Source organism: Emydura macquarii, unplaced genomic scaffold (assembly GCF_026122565.2).
Source record: "Emydura macquarii macquarii isolate MOO-44397 ecotype Brisbane River unplaced genomic scaffold, CSIRO-AGI_Emac_v2 contig_1363, whole genome shotgun sequence".
In the NCBI taxonomy this organism is placed as follows: domain Eukaryota; kingdom Metazoa; phylum Chordata; order Testudines; family Chelidae; genus Emydura; species Emydura macquarii.
The window spans coordinates 11,703,023-11,718,952 of NW_027131500.1; the positions used below are offsets into that span (position 1 = coordinate 11,703,023).

At 38.6% G+C, this 15,930-nt stretch overlaps 1 protein-coding gene across 1 annotated transcript in view; it reads left to right on the plus strand.

The window, feature by feature from the left end:
* Nucleotides 1-15,930, plus strand: part of LOC137155476 (probable ATP-dependent RNA helicase DDX60) — a 61,702-nt gene that overhangs the window by 17,643 nt on the left and 28,129 nt on the right. The window contains exons 13-25 of the mRNA XM_067551777.1: nt 3,427-3,599; nt 4,946-5,198; nt 6,278-6,441; nt 7,204-7,356; nt 7,972-8,121; nt 9,187-9,306; nt 11,471-11,566; nt 12,088-12,203; nt 12,948-13,087; nt 13,285-13,394; nt 13,493-13,597; nt 13,684-13,812; nt 15,376-15,503. Coding sequence (XP_067407878.1) covers nt 3,427-3,599; nt 4,946-5,198; nt 6,278-6,441; nt 7,204-7,356; nt 7,972-8,121; nt 9,187-9,306; nt 11,471-11,566; nt 12,088-12,203; nt 12,948-13,087; nt 13,285-13,394; nt 13,493-13,597; nt 13,684-13,812; nt 15,376-15,503 — 1,837 coding nt within the window. The remainder of the gene's footprint in view (nt 1-3,426; nt 3,600-4,945; nt 5,199-6,277; nt 6,442-7,203; nt 7,357-7,971; nt 8,122-9,186; nt 9,307-11,470; nt 11,567-12,087; nt 12,204-12,947; nt 13,088-13,284; nt 13,395-13,492; nt 13,598-13,683; nt 13,813-15,375; nt 15,504-15,930) is intronic.

Consider the following 15,930-nt stretch of genomic DNA (forward strand, 5'->3'; position numbering starts at 1 on the left):
TGTGATTATTAACTAATAGTTATTCATTTATAAAATAAGTAGTGTAAACTCAATTGGTCAGATTAATCTCTGGTATGACTTTATTGTTTACATAATGGATATGTACACCTGCTATGTATATGTCTAGTGATTGTGCTTTGTGGGAATTAAACATGAATATGATGCTAAATGGCCAGATGCTCGGAAGTCATAGTAATGGGCATGGGATAAGAATGTGAGCAGAACAGAATAAACAAACTAGAACAGAAAATGCCTTTGAACAGTAAATGTCTCCAGTCATGTTATAGTTGATTTTGGAGGGTCTTCTTTGACAGCTTTGGACAAAATTCGTTCCTGGTGGAACTCCACAGTCCATAAAATTAGTCATCTTTTCCACTCCAGCCCAGTTCCTGTATGTTGCAGGTAGATGAGTTGCTTTACATTTATACTTTTAAATTAAGCAATTGAATTAGTAGCATTGAACAATGGCTTCTAATTCAGCTTTCTAAGTAAATGCCCAACTTTAAAGACACCTCTGAATCTCGGTGATATATGGTCTAGAGAAGAAATGTGGCATTGCTCCTTGATGTTCAGTCACTTGAAAAACACTGATGAACTAACTTCAGAAGAAACCACCCCATCCCTCTCATGACAAGATCACTAAGGATTATAGTTACTCAGCTTCTCAGCTGAAGTTTTACATTAGGTCATTTTAATCATCTCTCTATCCTTGCTTAAATAACACCTTCTCATTTTTATTCATTTTAATATAAACTTTGTGTAAACTGTTTAACATTGTCACTCTTAATGAGAAATCTCTACTACTGTAGTTTGAATCTTTATGTAAGGGTCAATATGAAATGATTCATGATGGTATATGACCTATTACTGGGAGTATAACAGCTTTTGAGCCAGATTTTAAAAAGTATTCAGGCACCTAAAGAGGCAGATAGGGACCGAATGGGATTTCCTTAGGTAACCCTTCTGCCAGTTGGAGTCGGCAGCAACAAGGGCCGGGTTCAGTATCTAGGCATTCCTTTCAACAATAGAACACAAAACCAGCTTCAGCCCCACCCAGTAACCTGGGACAGTTACACAGCACCTCTTGGGTGCCTCTAGAGACAATACTTTCCCTCTTGCAAGCACAAAGACTGAGTGTAGAAAAGAGACTTTTAATAAAAAGGGGAAAAGTAACCCGGCACTAACTTGGGAAAACGCCTCAAACAAGATTCACACGCATAAAACCATGAACAAAACAGCCACCCCAGAGTCTGTTGGATAGTTTCCTTTTGCCTTAGGTTCTTAAATTCAACAACAAGAAGTTCCTTTAATGTGCCCTTTCCTTCATAGCACCCCACTCATAGGTGTTGTCCTTAGGCAGGCAGACCTAGAGACTAGCAGTGCAGCTGCAGAGTTCACCTCCCACCCTGGTTGGGAGCAGGGGGAAAGAAGGCACCTTGCTCGCTCCTCTGTCTGGCCATTAACTTCCAGCCACTCCAGTGCACACCATCACCTTCTGCTGCCACCTGCTCCTCTGCAGGTCAGTCTCCTGTGGGAGAACTTCACTGAGAAGGCAGGCTGGGCAGCAATGCTGTACCACAGCAAGTGAATTCAGCTCTCTTTACAAAACAAAAAGACTCCTAATGGAGCCTTAATTAGCTCTGTCTAGGGGAGAGACAGATCAGACCATGCTTAGGGCTCTTAAGCAAAGCCCACAGCTCCTGGCAGGGGTACTTGTCCCTCCCCATGTCCCCCTTCTTACAGGGGTCTGCATCCGAGCCCCTGCTTACCAAGTTCCGTTCAGACGAGAATGACCCTTCAGTTGAGACAGGATAAGCACAGTTTGGCTGCCCCTTGCTCATACAGTCAGGAGAACAACGTTTCATTACCCCTGCATTCAACATTCAAGTGATTTGTAACCCAACACCAGCCAAAGTCATCATTTGAGCAAAGCAGTCCCATCATGCTGAGCACTTAGGCACAGTAGGTGTGCTCATGCAAATACAGTCTGGTCCTGAAGTCTGTTCCCCTCTGCCTAGCCAGCTTGGCAGGGGAGAGCTCATTCAGACCCTGCTTTTACTTAGAAGGTTATGTGCCGGAATCCAGGTGTTTTTGAAAATCCCACTAGGTACCTATCTGCATGTTTAGGTGCTTAAGGCCTAGATTTTCAAAGGTAGTTATGCATTGCTCCACTTAGCATTGCCAGGTTTAAGGTCCAGATTCACACCTAACTGCCTCTTTAGTTTAACACTTTGGTGCCACTCTCATTCTCAAAATTACTACACAGCTGCTGCCTAACCCCATAGGGTATGTCTACACAGCAGTTAAGCACCTGTAGCTGATCCAGATCAGCTGACTCGGGTTTGTGGGGTGTGGGCTGTGGGGCCATAAAACTGGAGTGTAGATGCTTGGGCTGGAGCGTGGGCTCTGGGACCATGCTTCTCCATGGGGTTCCAGAACTCAGGCTCCAGCCCAATCCCAAATGTCTACACCACTGTTCTACAGCCCTGCAATCCAAGCCCTGAAAACACGAGTTAGCTGACCTGGACCATTTGCGGTTGTTTAACTGCTGTGTAGACATACCCATAGAGAACTAAGACCCCATGGAACCTTGATTCCATAAGTGGACACATACAAAGCCTCCTAAGTCCTGATGCCACCACACAGCAAATGAGCAGCTCAAAGCCCAAATGCAAGCCCAAGCGGCTTTGAAACAGGATTCTCAAACAAGGTGAGGGAATGTCTTTCTCACCAGCATGCTACAGGTTCAGGCCAGGCACAAATGATGAGTGGGTTGTGTGTGTCCTCAGAATACCAGTAGCCCAGTGATTAGGGCACTCACCTGGGATGTCAGAGACTCAAACCCCTGCTCCAAATCAAGCAGAGTGGAGATTCAAACTTGGGTCTCCCACATCCCATGTGAGTATTTTGGAGACACACAAGCATGCTGTCTTTTGTGCTGGGCCTGTAGATGTGCTGGTGAGATAGATGTACCCTCGCCTAATTTGAGAATTCTGTTTCAGGGCCTCCAGAGCTTTGACTTGCATTAGGGTTCTGAGCAGCATTCAGGACTTAGATGGCTTTAAACATGCCCACATATGGGGACTTAGGCACCCTCAGGATTAGGCAGAAGTTGAGCAGTAGTTTTGAAAATGTCAGTGATGCCTAAAAGTTGGGCTTAGGTGCCTACGTACCTTTGTGAATCAGGCTCTAAGTGCCTAAATCAGTTTGAAACTGAGACTTAAATTCCTATATCACCTCAGGCCAGATTTTGAAAGGTGTTAATGAGAGTTAAATGCCTAAATATCTTTCAAATTCTGACCTTGGGCACTTGAAAATTTTACACAAGGCCTAAATTGGAGTTTTCACCTCTTGCCAAAAAACTAATAAATTGGAATTCCACCAATTACCTTATAAGCCAGAAATAATTATGTTTGTTTGCTGTAGCAAAGTCCAAAGGCCCAGATGAAAGAAGAGGGATACAAAAGTTGCAGACTTATTATCGACTTTATGGAAGATCATTGGAAGGCAACATTTCAAAGACAATTGTAAATCAGGTGGATGTGCCCTTGGTTCGCACAAGCACTAATGCTGCTGTCACAAAGACAAAAAAATTACATGTAAGCATATTCAAATCGCTTCATAACCTAATTATGCTTTCTGCTGTCCAGGCTAGGATTTTTCCTTCTGTTGTAATTGCTTTAGTCAAGAATACTTACCTAGGATTTTATTTTTTTCATTCATGAGTAATTTTTGCTGAAAGAATAAATCCATCCTTGCACCCTAGATTTACTTGGTAATTAGTGTAAGCCCATTTTTATCCATGTACAGAAATATAAACAAATAGCTGTGTTTGGAGGTGGAGCACTAAAAAGATAACAGAAAGCTTTAATTTTGGAGGTCTATAAAATTAATATGTGATTGGGTAGGAAACAAAAAATAAATTTAAGGCAGGGTAGACTTTTTTTTAAGAACCTTTTCAGAAATAATCAGTTTAAAAATTGAATGAGGTTCTTGATGTTTGTTTAAATATGCTGCCTGAAAAATGAATCAAACTAGCCATTAAAAAGATGGAAACAATCACATGGAAGATGCAGGGGCTCATATCAATATTCCAAATTTGAAAAATACATGTGTATGACACATCCCATCTTTTATGGCAGTGTTTGTAGATCAAATTAATTATGTTCATTTCCCTGCATTTGTCACAAATAATGTCTGCATTTATATACTAAGAAAGATTTGATCCTTCAAGCACTATTCCGTATTAAATTGTTGACTAGAGTAATATAAGCACCGTTTCTAATTTCACAGGATACCTGAAAATGTGTACCTGCATGTAATGGGCAAGACTGAGCAATAGTAATTATTATTGTATTTCTTTATGTTAAAATATCATTATCATTTTGTATCATTTAGTGTGGAATATAAATTTAGGGCCTGATCAAATGCCCATTGAAGTCCCTGAAAGTTTTTTCATTGATTTCAAAGGTCATTTGATTAGGTCCCTAATTGTCTTCAATTTATTGAAATACCTGGAACTACAATTAGAATTTTCTTTTACAGGCTTCAACTTGGGACTCACACCATCTTTTTCATTTTACATATTTGTGGCTCTTTAGATATTAGAAAGTTAAAGAACTATTTTACTTACATTTAGTAAGATTTGCTGAATAACCTTTTTTTTTAAAACAGGTACCAGTATTTACAAATAAATTATGACTTGTATAGAATCCAGTACTATTTTAAACAAAATTTAAAGCAAAACACAACACACAAATGGGAAAAATCTTGTAATTTGTACTCAGTCGTTATTCAGACAAAACTCCCATTTTCTCTCAATGATTGGGTTTGGATTACATTATATTGGATTCCCATTACAACATGGGAAGGATTACAACATTTTTTCATGTTACTCGCACACATTGGGATTTAATTCTGTATAGCTTTATTCATTTTTTTGTAGAAAAGCAAAGCAGAAATAATTGCAGAGGAAAACCAGAAGCGACTGAAAGCTAAAGAAGAAAAGAAAGAACAGGAACAATGGAGTACCTTATCTGTATCAATTGAACAGGAAATTAAAGAGAATTTTCCCTGTGGAATAAATAGACTGGAGAATTTTCTCAAGACATGTCAAAGTAATTCTGTGAAATTCACAGCAGAAATGGCAGGACTGAATGTCTGTTTAGACGTTTGGAAGGAACACTGCAGAAACGAAGGTACAGTTTCTGAATTCATTTTGTGCCATGATCATTATGCATCCTGCACCCCCAGTTTGCCTCCCCCCAAAAAAGTTTTGAAGATGCATATTCACCCATTTGGGGAGAATTAGGCCACTTTTCAATTGCAGGCCAAAATTTAGCCCCAAATTGGCAAATTCAGGATGCCGTGAGTCAGATTTAAATTACCCACTTGAACTAGGTTGTAACTGTTTTCCTATATCACCAAACAGTAGGCACACATTACAAACATAAAACCTTGATATCAGTTTACAAAATTTAGAAGAATGCATAAAATGTACACTGAGTTGAGTCGTGCAATGGAAGGTGCACAAATTGTGAGAGAGAACGAAAGGATCTGTGAGACTAGAACCCAGGTCTATAGAGCCTGTACAGTTAATATCCCCACATTACTACCAGGAGCCTATATAAAGATGCCGCTAAGCAGCACTGTAGAGATTAGGTCCCACAGGAAGTACCTCATGAAGGATCCAGAGCAATAGGAACCTATAGCCCTCCAGTTGGCCCATGCTTACTATTTCATCCTAGAGGACACCCTAGCAAGGTGTCTGAGCAGCCAAGCAAACTGCTGACTTGCTGTTGCTCTAGACCTTGCCTTGCTTGTCCAATATCCAATCTTTGACTCTAACTTCAGCCTGGTAACTATTGCTAACCTCTGATCTTTGACCTTTGCTTGAATCTGACCCTGACATCTGCCTGTTGATCCCAGCCGTAGCAATTGCACTGATACTTGCTCACTGACTACTGCCTTGTGGCTATCCTTGACTCAGTGACACCAGCTCAGCAGAGGCCCCTAGGCCAAACCACCTATGCCCTGGTCCATTACAGTTTGGGGCTTCATGGGCAGCTGGAGCACTTCATCCACACATAGTCCAGTCACATAGTCCAAGTTTGGGAAAAGAGCCATTCCCCCACTCCTGGGATCTTTTTAAAATAAAATTTAAAAGACGCTGCACACATGGTTGGAGGAGTGAGGTCCATTCCCAAAGCGAGAAGGGTTGATTGAAAGAGCTCCCGTTGATTTAATCATATATCAAATGGTTTCTTTTTTATTTTAGGTCAAAAATCAAGAGATTTAAGCATAGCTGTCCAAGTTATGAGGAGAGTTCACATACTTCTTGAAAAATATCAGGAACTATTAAAGAAGGCACACGTACAAAAATTGGCCAGATGTCTGAAATATCTTGGATTTGAGAATTTGGCATGCTCTTTGTCTAGCCAGGTAATTTTTATAGAAAATAATTAAGTAATGAAATTAAAAGTGGTATAACATAGATTACTTTGACACTTGTGCCCATTTCCTAACAGTTTATACCTACTGGGCCTGAACCTGGTCCCACTGAAGCCAACTTCCCAGTGTGTTACTTTACCCTGCAGTTTATATAATCCAAAAGTTGCATATTTAACCGTGTAGAACAAGAAAAGATAGTTCTAAACCTTGTAGCATGATATACAATAAAATCTCAACAAAATACATGCAAGTTATTCAGTCCTTCATAAAATGTAGCTGATATGCAATTATTTATACAGTAGGAGCTGTTGTTTTAGGCTGTCTGCAGACCCAGAGAGACATAACTGCAGCCATTTATACTTGTTTCATGTATTACTTCAATCTTCAATTTAACAGTGAATAATACTTGCGGAATCAAAACTTTCCATAGCAGACAAACACAGATGGATATTCAGCTTGCCATAGAGTACATGGACTTTGCTGATAACTAGCAGATGCATGAAAAATTTGTCCCATTCTCACTACATCTGCATGGAGAATTCCCATTGACTTTCATGATTTCATGCATTGCTAAAGCCAGCATTGTATGATCTTTTGTTTGGAAGTGCTTAAAAGTCACCTCGCCTCCTCAGCACACATTAAACCTGTTTTTAAAAGCTTGTACAGTGTTCTACAATGCAAAAACCTGATGCCATTTTCAATTAATCTATCCCTAATTCTGAATCTGGCTTGAATTTTAATTTGACCTTGTAGGTAACAGAAACTGACAATGAGAAGATAGCCAAATATTCTACTGAGATGGGAGCAGCTCGTTTTCAGCTACAATATATGGGCTCTTACTTGTTCAGAGAAGAGAGGAGAGATCCAGATCCCAGAGTACAGCATTTTATACCAGACACATGGCAGGTAATGTTATATGAAAACTATTTTTAAATAGTGCTCTTAGAGATTCTGCCAAGGTTTTCTTTCAAATTTTAAAAAGCAATGAAGGAGGGTCATAAATAATAATAAACATATTTCATTTTCTCTCACTGTTGTAACTCATCCTCTCATTTACCCCCTTCTATCCTTTGTTTACAGTAATCACTTTCTGTCTTATGCCACATTAAACCCCAGTCCTTCATTGGGATCTGCTAGTGCTGACTCCCAAGGCCATATGGTGTCCCAGAGGACAATGTAGTGATGTCCTGTTGAAACTTTGCATGGCACAGGGCTCTGCAGTCACAGATTCCCATGTGAGATCAGGGCCTTAGAATGTAAACTCCTCAGGGCAAGAACCTATCATTTTTACCTAACTGTTAAGTATCAAGCACACCTGTGGCACTTTATATTCTTTGGTAATAACAATTGTCATTTGATGCACTTTCATGCATAATTTGAGTTTTAAATGTATTTATTCAAAAACAGTTAGAAATGTACCAGTGAAGTGCAAACTTCATAAAACTGATGTTAAACAAGCATATCTATCTATCTATCTATCTAAAATGGCATGTCTTGACATAAATAACATTTTATTTCCAGCGAGAGCTTCTTGATATTGTAGACAATAATGAGTCTGCAGTGATTGTTGCTCCTACTTCATCAGGGAAAACCTACGCATCATATTATTGCATGGAGAAAGTTCTGAAAGAGAGCAATGAAGGAGTAGTTGTATATGTTTCACCAACAAAGGTATGGATATATAATTATGTATTTTATATGTTGACTACAGTATTTCCCAATATGATTATAAAACATTTTTGGTGATTATTTAAACTGATTTAGATTATGTATGTCTGTTTTAATTAGACATATCTACTTTAATTAAACATGTTTAGAAATATCCCATCTGATATACAGAATTTAGGTTGTGTTAATGTTTATACAGCACTACGAAGGTGGAATGCACTGAATAAGTATCTATTATATCAGTGATGAAAGTAGCATATGATCAGGGTGTCAAAAAACAGAGGAACCTAGTAATTGCCTGCTGGATTGGACCAATGGTCAATCTAGTCAAGTATCCTGTCTCTGATAGTGGTTGTACCAGATGCTTCAGAGGAAGGTGCAAGAAACCCCATAACAGGCAAATGTGGGATAATCTTTTTTATGAGGGTCTTATCCTGATCTCAATAGTTAGAAATTGTCTTAAACCATGAAGAATGGGGTTTTATATTCCTTTCAAAGCTCATTTTTAGCATTAACTATTATAACTCTGGATATTAGCACACAGAAGCCTAGGAATGCATGTGTAATGCATCCAATATGCACACAGTTTTTCACTACTGCACATGAAATCAAATTATGTGCACATTTATGATTGTTAGGAATCAAAATGGCATTTTCATTCGCAAATAAAGAATCTGTGCACACAAATTAGGCATAGATTTACACAAATAATTTTGCCTGCACCCCTCAGCATCTGACTTTTGGAAAATTCTGGAACATACTGTAGAATGTGACCAATGTTCTTAACTTTTGCAAAAAGAGGTAAAATCCAAAATTAATATCATACGCACCAGCTCACATGTCGTTTCTTCAAAATCAGTTCTGAATAAAACAAAAAAATTAGTGTTATAGCTCTCTAAATTAATTAGATTAATTAAATTAGATTAGATTAATTAAATTAATAGCTTGTCTAAATTAATATTGGTGTCAAAAGTTGTGAGCCTCTGCACGTCTCAGAGTACCATACTAATGTATACATACATTTTCTAGTAGCTTTATTAATAATCTGTTTTATGTAATAATGACTAGGCTCTTGTGAACCAAGTGATGGGAACTATATACAATCGGTTCACCAAGACACTGCCTCATGGATTAGTAGTAGGTGGAATTTTCACAAGGGATTATCGCCATGATACTCTGAATTGTCAGGTATAGTACCCTACATGTATTGCTTCATACTATATTTAATAGTGACTTTTGCATTTTTGATTGACTCCTCAGAAAGTTTATTTTTGATTATAATAATTTTGGCGCAGCTATATGAAGATGAGAAGAAATCAAAGTGTACCTGAGCCCAGGGTTCCATCCTGCCTACTAGGAAGTCTCTACCTGTAGGGCACAACCTAAATGTTGGCCATGAGGAGGTCTTTCCTTGCTTGTATGCTGTAGTTGAGAAATACAGAAAGAAAACCAATCAAAATCCTTCAGGCATTAGCACCCAGCAGGTTCCAGGGTAGGGAAATGAAGGAGATTCTCTGCTCCCTTCTTCTCTCCTGCTGCTGCTGTACAACCCAATTCAAATGCAAATTCTAAACCTCCCTTCCATATGCTCCACCCCTAACCTCCTGAATAGTGCTGACCTCCAGGTTGAGGTGCTGTAAGAAAATGTGAAGCCCACAGAAGGCTGTGTGTAGAATTGAGAGAGGATGGAGAAATACACCCCATCTAGTACCAACACACCTTTGCTCACCTCCAGAGCCTTCAATATCTCCCACCCCTAGTGGCCCCCACCAGCACCTGCCTCCCTTCCAGAGGTCTCACCAAGCCATATATCCCCACCAGTCTCCATACTCAGTGTTCTTCCATTCAGCATCCATCATCAAAAACACACAGGGATTCTTGATATGACTCCAGTCATGCAACTAATGATCTCCAAGAGCGCAAACTTCAGGATTTAGGTTGATCCCGGCACAAAACTATAAATGGATTTGGTGCCTTGATTGAAAACAGCTTCTGTGGATGGCTTAAACTGAAAGTCAAGGTGCAGTACTATTATAGTCAAGCTAATTAAAGAGTCCACATCTCCAAGCAGAGTTTTCACCCTGAAAAAGGAGATGTCCCACGGACTCTATAAAGCCCGTTAGGGACTTTGCTGTTGCTATTAATTTTATGTGGAATGTGCTCAGCTGCAGTGGTGATGGGCAGCATTATAAAACCCAAAGATATCTAGATAGGACCACGTTTATTGAACACGATAGTTAAACTCTAGCATTACTTTAGCCATTACAGTTTTGGAAACATTGTTAGTTTTGCCATAAAGTACAGCAACATCAATATTCATTATTCTCTCAACAATGATATTTACACTGCATTGCACTTGTGGACTTATTTCTCTGCTGATGTTCTTCCACAAGAAAAACACTACTTTAAGTAGACTAAAGCATTTTTGTTATCTGTAACACATATTGAGTCCAATCCCGAAGCTGTATCCCTGTTCAGGGAAAAAGTGAAACAAGTCATAAACTACATGCAGTACATAGGGATCTCAGTTCAGTGGTCACTCTTGCAAAACATTGTGATTCTCATGCAAGTAGTAGCATTAGTGCATGGTGGATCAGATTAAACTTAGGCAAAGTCGCCACCGTCAGATTGACCTATTTGGATCGATTGAGCAGTCAGTGAAGACCTGCTCAATCGATCCAGAAGTTGCCAGAAGTCGATGCAGTAAAACCACCCCCTCAAGTGGCGTGGCGCTGCGTCAACAGGTACGCGGTTCCTGTCAGCGCAGTGCAGTAAAGATGGTGCGCAGAAGGGAAGCACAGCAGTCGACGGGAGTTACGCAAGCTGCTCTGCGTCGCTTGCATAACTCCCATCGACTGCCGTTGAATCACCAGGTAAGTGTAGACCAGGGCTCAGAGTTTATTTATATCTTGCATATTTAGGGGTCAGGCAACTATGGTATGAATTGGGATGTGGATTGTCAGGCCTAGTGGCTGGAGCCAGAGCAAGGAACCGAAGCAAGTGGTCAGAGCCAGTAGGTTAGCAAGGCTAGAACAGACGGAGCAAGGCAGGCACAGGACAGATCACAGCTGTGGGCATGTGCATTGAGCAGCCAGAGATCAGTTGTTGCTGTTGTGCTTAAGAGCAGGCTTGCTGACTTTCTTGGCCAATTAGGCGAAGCAGTCAATCAAGTGGCTGTGCTGTGGGTCAGTTGTGCTCACAGGCAGCCCAGAGACTGGGCATGTGCAGCTCATTGCTGACACTATGCATTTATAATTATCCTCCCTTTTAAATGATGAAAGCTTTTTTTAAAAAAATGTTTTTGATATGTCAATAGGCTTAGAAGTAATAGGTCACAACCATTTCTTTTTAGATACTCGTGACGGTGCCTCAGTGTTTAGAAATCTTGTTGTTATCCCCTCATCGCCAGGAATGGGTCAAAAGAATAAGATATGTTATATTTGATGAGGTAGGTATCTTTTAACAGGAGTCAAATTAGCTAATGTATGAAATGTTTGAAAAAAGGAAGCAATGATTGCATTTTTCAAAGTATCTGTTGTTACTGGCCAGCACCCAGCTCCAGGAATATAGCTGTAAACTTCTTAATTCTCAAGAAATAAATTCTTCCACTTCCATCTTGACCCTCATAGTACAGAAATTTACCAAATTTTTTGGAAAAAATTGAAATGATAAATCTCAGCAAATCTGACAGTTAACATACAATTTAGGGGCAGATTCTGTATCCTTTATGCATCTAAGACTGCTAATGAATTCAATGGGAGGCTTGGGTGCAAAATGACTACAGCATTGAGTCTTTAGGATCTGATCCAATTTCACTGAAGTCACTAGAAGGACTCAGTGGGATTGGAGTGGGCATTTAATGACATGCAGCAATTTCAGAAATTTTGGCACTCATTTTGTGAAGTAAGTTATTTTTCTCATTAAAATGTCATTCCATATGTTAAGCTGATTTTTCCCCCCCAAATATAGGTCCACTGTCTTGGTGGGGAAATTGGAGCAGAAGTTTGGGAGCATCTCCTGGTTATGATGCGATGTCCTTTTCTGGCTCTGTCTGCAACTATCAGTAATCCAGAACATCTTACTGAGTAAGCTTGAACTTTTTTACTTATAGAAGCATGTGAATTACATACATTTGATGGGACAAAATTACCTCAGAGAGTACAGCATGAAACGTAGCTGAAAACATTCATGTCTATTTAAAAAATATCAGAGCTGGATTGCCACAGCTCTTGCTTGGTAAGGTCCGATACTGCTACCTGGCCCATCTCAGATTGTGATTCCAGCTGTAGTGGAGAGAACAGAGACTGCTCACTGATACTTCTTGCTGTGGGCAGGGAGAAGATAGTGGGATGAGCCCTAGCTACACCCCACTACTTTCTTCTGCCTGGAGAAGTGCCAGAAAGTGATTTTCATGATTATCCCTATCATCTCAGGAAAGACATATACACATACATACACAAAACAGCAATTTGTAGTTATATTGATGTCCATATTTGTTATTTTCTTGTCTATATCTAGTCATGGGTGATTCAGTTTGGCATAAGTAAGAACTCCTTTCTCTTGCTAACCTTTCTTCCCCCATTCCAAGAACAAAACTCAAATTCAAGGATTTTTTTTTGTTGAGGTAGCAGGAAAGTTTGACTGAGAAAGTTGTAAAGGCTGTTTTCAAAGTATTTCTACAAAATCAAAGAATGTAGCTGAGGCTCAGATTTTAAAAACATAGCCATATATTTACATACTTTGTCTTTTAAACTGTTCTAAACACACCAAACTATTTTCATTCAGTTCTTTTACAGAAGCTTTACCTTTATTTTTTTCTTGTACTTTAGGTGGCTACAGTCAGTAAAAAGATACTGGCAACTTGCTGAGAGTACAGTAGAAGAAAGCCCTGATTCTTCTACAACTGCCAAGAAAAGTACAAGGAAGCCAAAACTACAAAAACCAAAAAAATCATATAGAGTTAGACTAGGTCTGTATCAGAATATTTTTAAATATAAAAAAGTATCATTTGAGGTCCCAATACTGCAAAGACTTACACTTGTGCTTAAGTTTAAGAACTGTGAATAGTTCCATCAAAGTAAAAATTTTTACAGGAAGGGAACCTAAATTTTTAAAAGAAACAAGTGTAGATGTAATTCATAAATAAGTTTATTCTTGTATATACAGTACTACATGGAGAGAGATACAATGATCTGGAAAAGTATGTGTGTTCTCTCAAGGAAGATGATTTCATCATTGATCACTATCACCCATGTGCTGCACTAACAGTCAGTCATGTAAGTATAATACCAGAGCCCAAATGGTTTTATCAGATCTTATATTAGCAAAATTAATCAAAAAAATCATTCTGCTGATTCTTTTGTTTAACATATAGATTGAGAACTATGGCATTCCTTCAGACATTGCCTTCTCTCCACGAGAGAGTATCCAGCTATATGACATGATGGCAAAAGTCTGGCAAGAATGGCCAAGATTACAGGTGTGTATACACAATTGTGCATGGACTATTTTTTGAAAATATTGACAGGACAGTTTGCCATTATTTTTATTGCTGCTGTTTTCAAGGAGTTGGATCCTGAGGAGTTTACCTCTTTCAAGAATAAAATAGTAATCATAAAAGCAGATGCAAGAGACTATGGACAGGAGTTGAAGAAAGAACTTACCAACTGGATTGTACTTGGCCAAAGAGAGAAGGTAACTAAAAATGTCACAAGCATGTCCCCTTCTGAGGTGTAAATACAGTATTAATATAGTATAAGTACCCCCTTATTATTAAAACTGATTTATTTTTGTTTCTTTTGTTATTAGTTGAAAGCATTTTCTGTGGTTAAAGTTCTAATATCAGTGGTGTTTCTAATGTGTTTGGGTGAGATTTTCAAAACCACTCAAGGGAATGGGTCATCAAACTGCCATTGTGAAAGCTGGAATCCTGACTTCCTTAGATAGTTTTTAAAATCCCATGTTTTGTGTTTAATGCCTCCTCACTGGCCCTGCTTTACTTCAGTCAACTTCTTGTCTTGGTGCATTCTTGAATCCTGTTGTGCAAAGTACAGGTAGTGGGTATGTTTCCAGTTTTTTTCCTGAACATTATTAATTATTATTATTATTATTATTTGGATTACATTAGTACTTAGAAGATAAGCACTTTACAAACACAGAGTAGAAGGTCTCTGTTCCTAGCAGCTCAATATCTAGGGCCTCATTCTCCTCTCAGTTACACATATGTAAATAAAGAGCATCTCTGTGGAAATCAGTGGAGTCACATGTAAAACCTGTATCAGTGATAAGAGAATCCAGCCCTTGATTAAGTTAAGAAACATCAGTGGATATACCATAACAAGCAGTAGGAAGAGGCAGTGGATGGAAGACAAGGGAAACAATAATGAATAATATGAAAAAAGCAACATCTCTTTAAAAATGTGGTATGTTCAACAAAATGGCTAATGGTGCAATGATTCTTACATTTGCAATAATGTAGTATTCATACAGCAGTCTAAGGCCTCAATCTGCATGTGGAATTCTTACTGAAGTTAATCTGAATTCCACAGAGTACTCAAAGGATCAGTCCATAGACTGTATACTGAGGCCACAGTTATGGGTGACCTTATAAAAACATAAATAGATAGAAAGTTTAAACAGAAAGCTGGAGTTTTAAATTACCTTTATTCACATTTGACATTTACATTATCATTGTGCACCCTTTGATTTTTTTTCAGGTCTCCCCAAATTTTTTGTTTTTACTCCTTTAAGATTGACCTTGGAGGAATCATTGCTTTGTATCATCTTTTTGGCTAGTTAAAGTCAGGAGTTTAAGTACAAATAAACTTAAAACTTACTGCATTCTTTCCTGATTACCAGAACCTGTATATGTATTGTGAATATATTGCGTCAGGTTGTCCTCAGTTACGTCCTTGTGACTGCATTGATGCCAGTGGGATTACGGAGTTTGGCCCTGAATAATGATCACAACAGCCCTATGGTTATATATAGTAAGTATTATCCCCATTTTAAAGATGGGGAAATCAAGAAATAGGTGAAGTGAGTTGACTAGTCAGTGACTGAGCCAGAAATAGAATTTAGGATTCAGTAAGTGGTAAGGGAGCATATATACTCTAATGGAACGAGCACATGATTGGCAATCTGGAATTTTTTACTTCCTTGAACAAAGATTTTAGTTGCCATAGATAACAAAGTTTACAGCCTGCTCCAAAACATACAGATTGCACTATAAAACAGTACTAACACTATTTTATCTAGGTGAATCAGTTGCTGGAGTCCCTTAAACCTCATCCTATTGATTGTTCAGAAAATGAAAAGCGGTTCAGATTTGCACATTTTGTTGAAAAACTACAAGAAATGGATAAATTGCCTGCCATATTTTTTATGTAAGTATACAAATTCAATTTTCTAATGTATATTTTTACCAGTTAGAATGGTGTGTGTTGCAGCTAAGTATTGACATGATTCAACAAGGTATGTTTTGTAACATGCTACTTATTTACAAGAGTCTATTGGGATTAAGTTTTGTTTGTTAGACTGTGCTAATATTAGTATCTATTTGTTTAAAAACATTTGAAGTAAATTCTCACATTTTAGATCACAAGCACTCTCATCCTATTTGCTTCCATGAGGTGTTAAAAAGATGTTAGCTGAACCATATACGGAACCATTTAAACTAAGTGTGCGTGTGTACGTGTACACACACACATACACACACACACACACACGCACACTCACACACACATCAACCACTTCAGAATTAAAGGTATATCAGGAAGGTGCTCAGCACCTGGCAAGATTGGAATTGTTAAA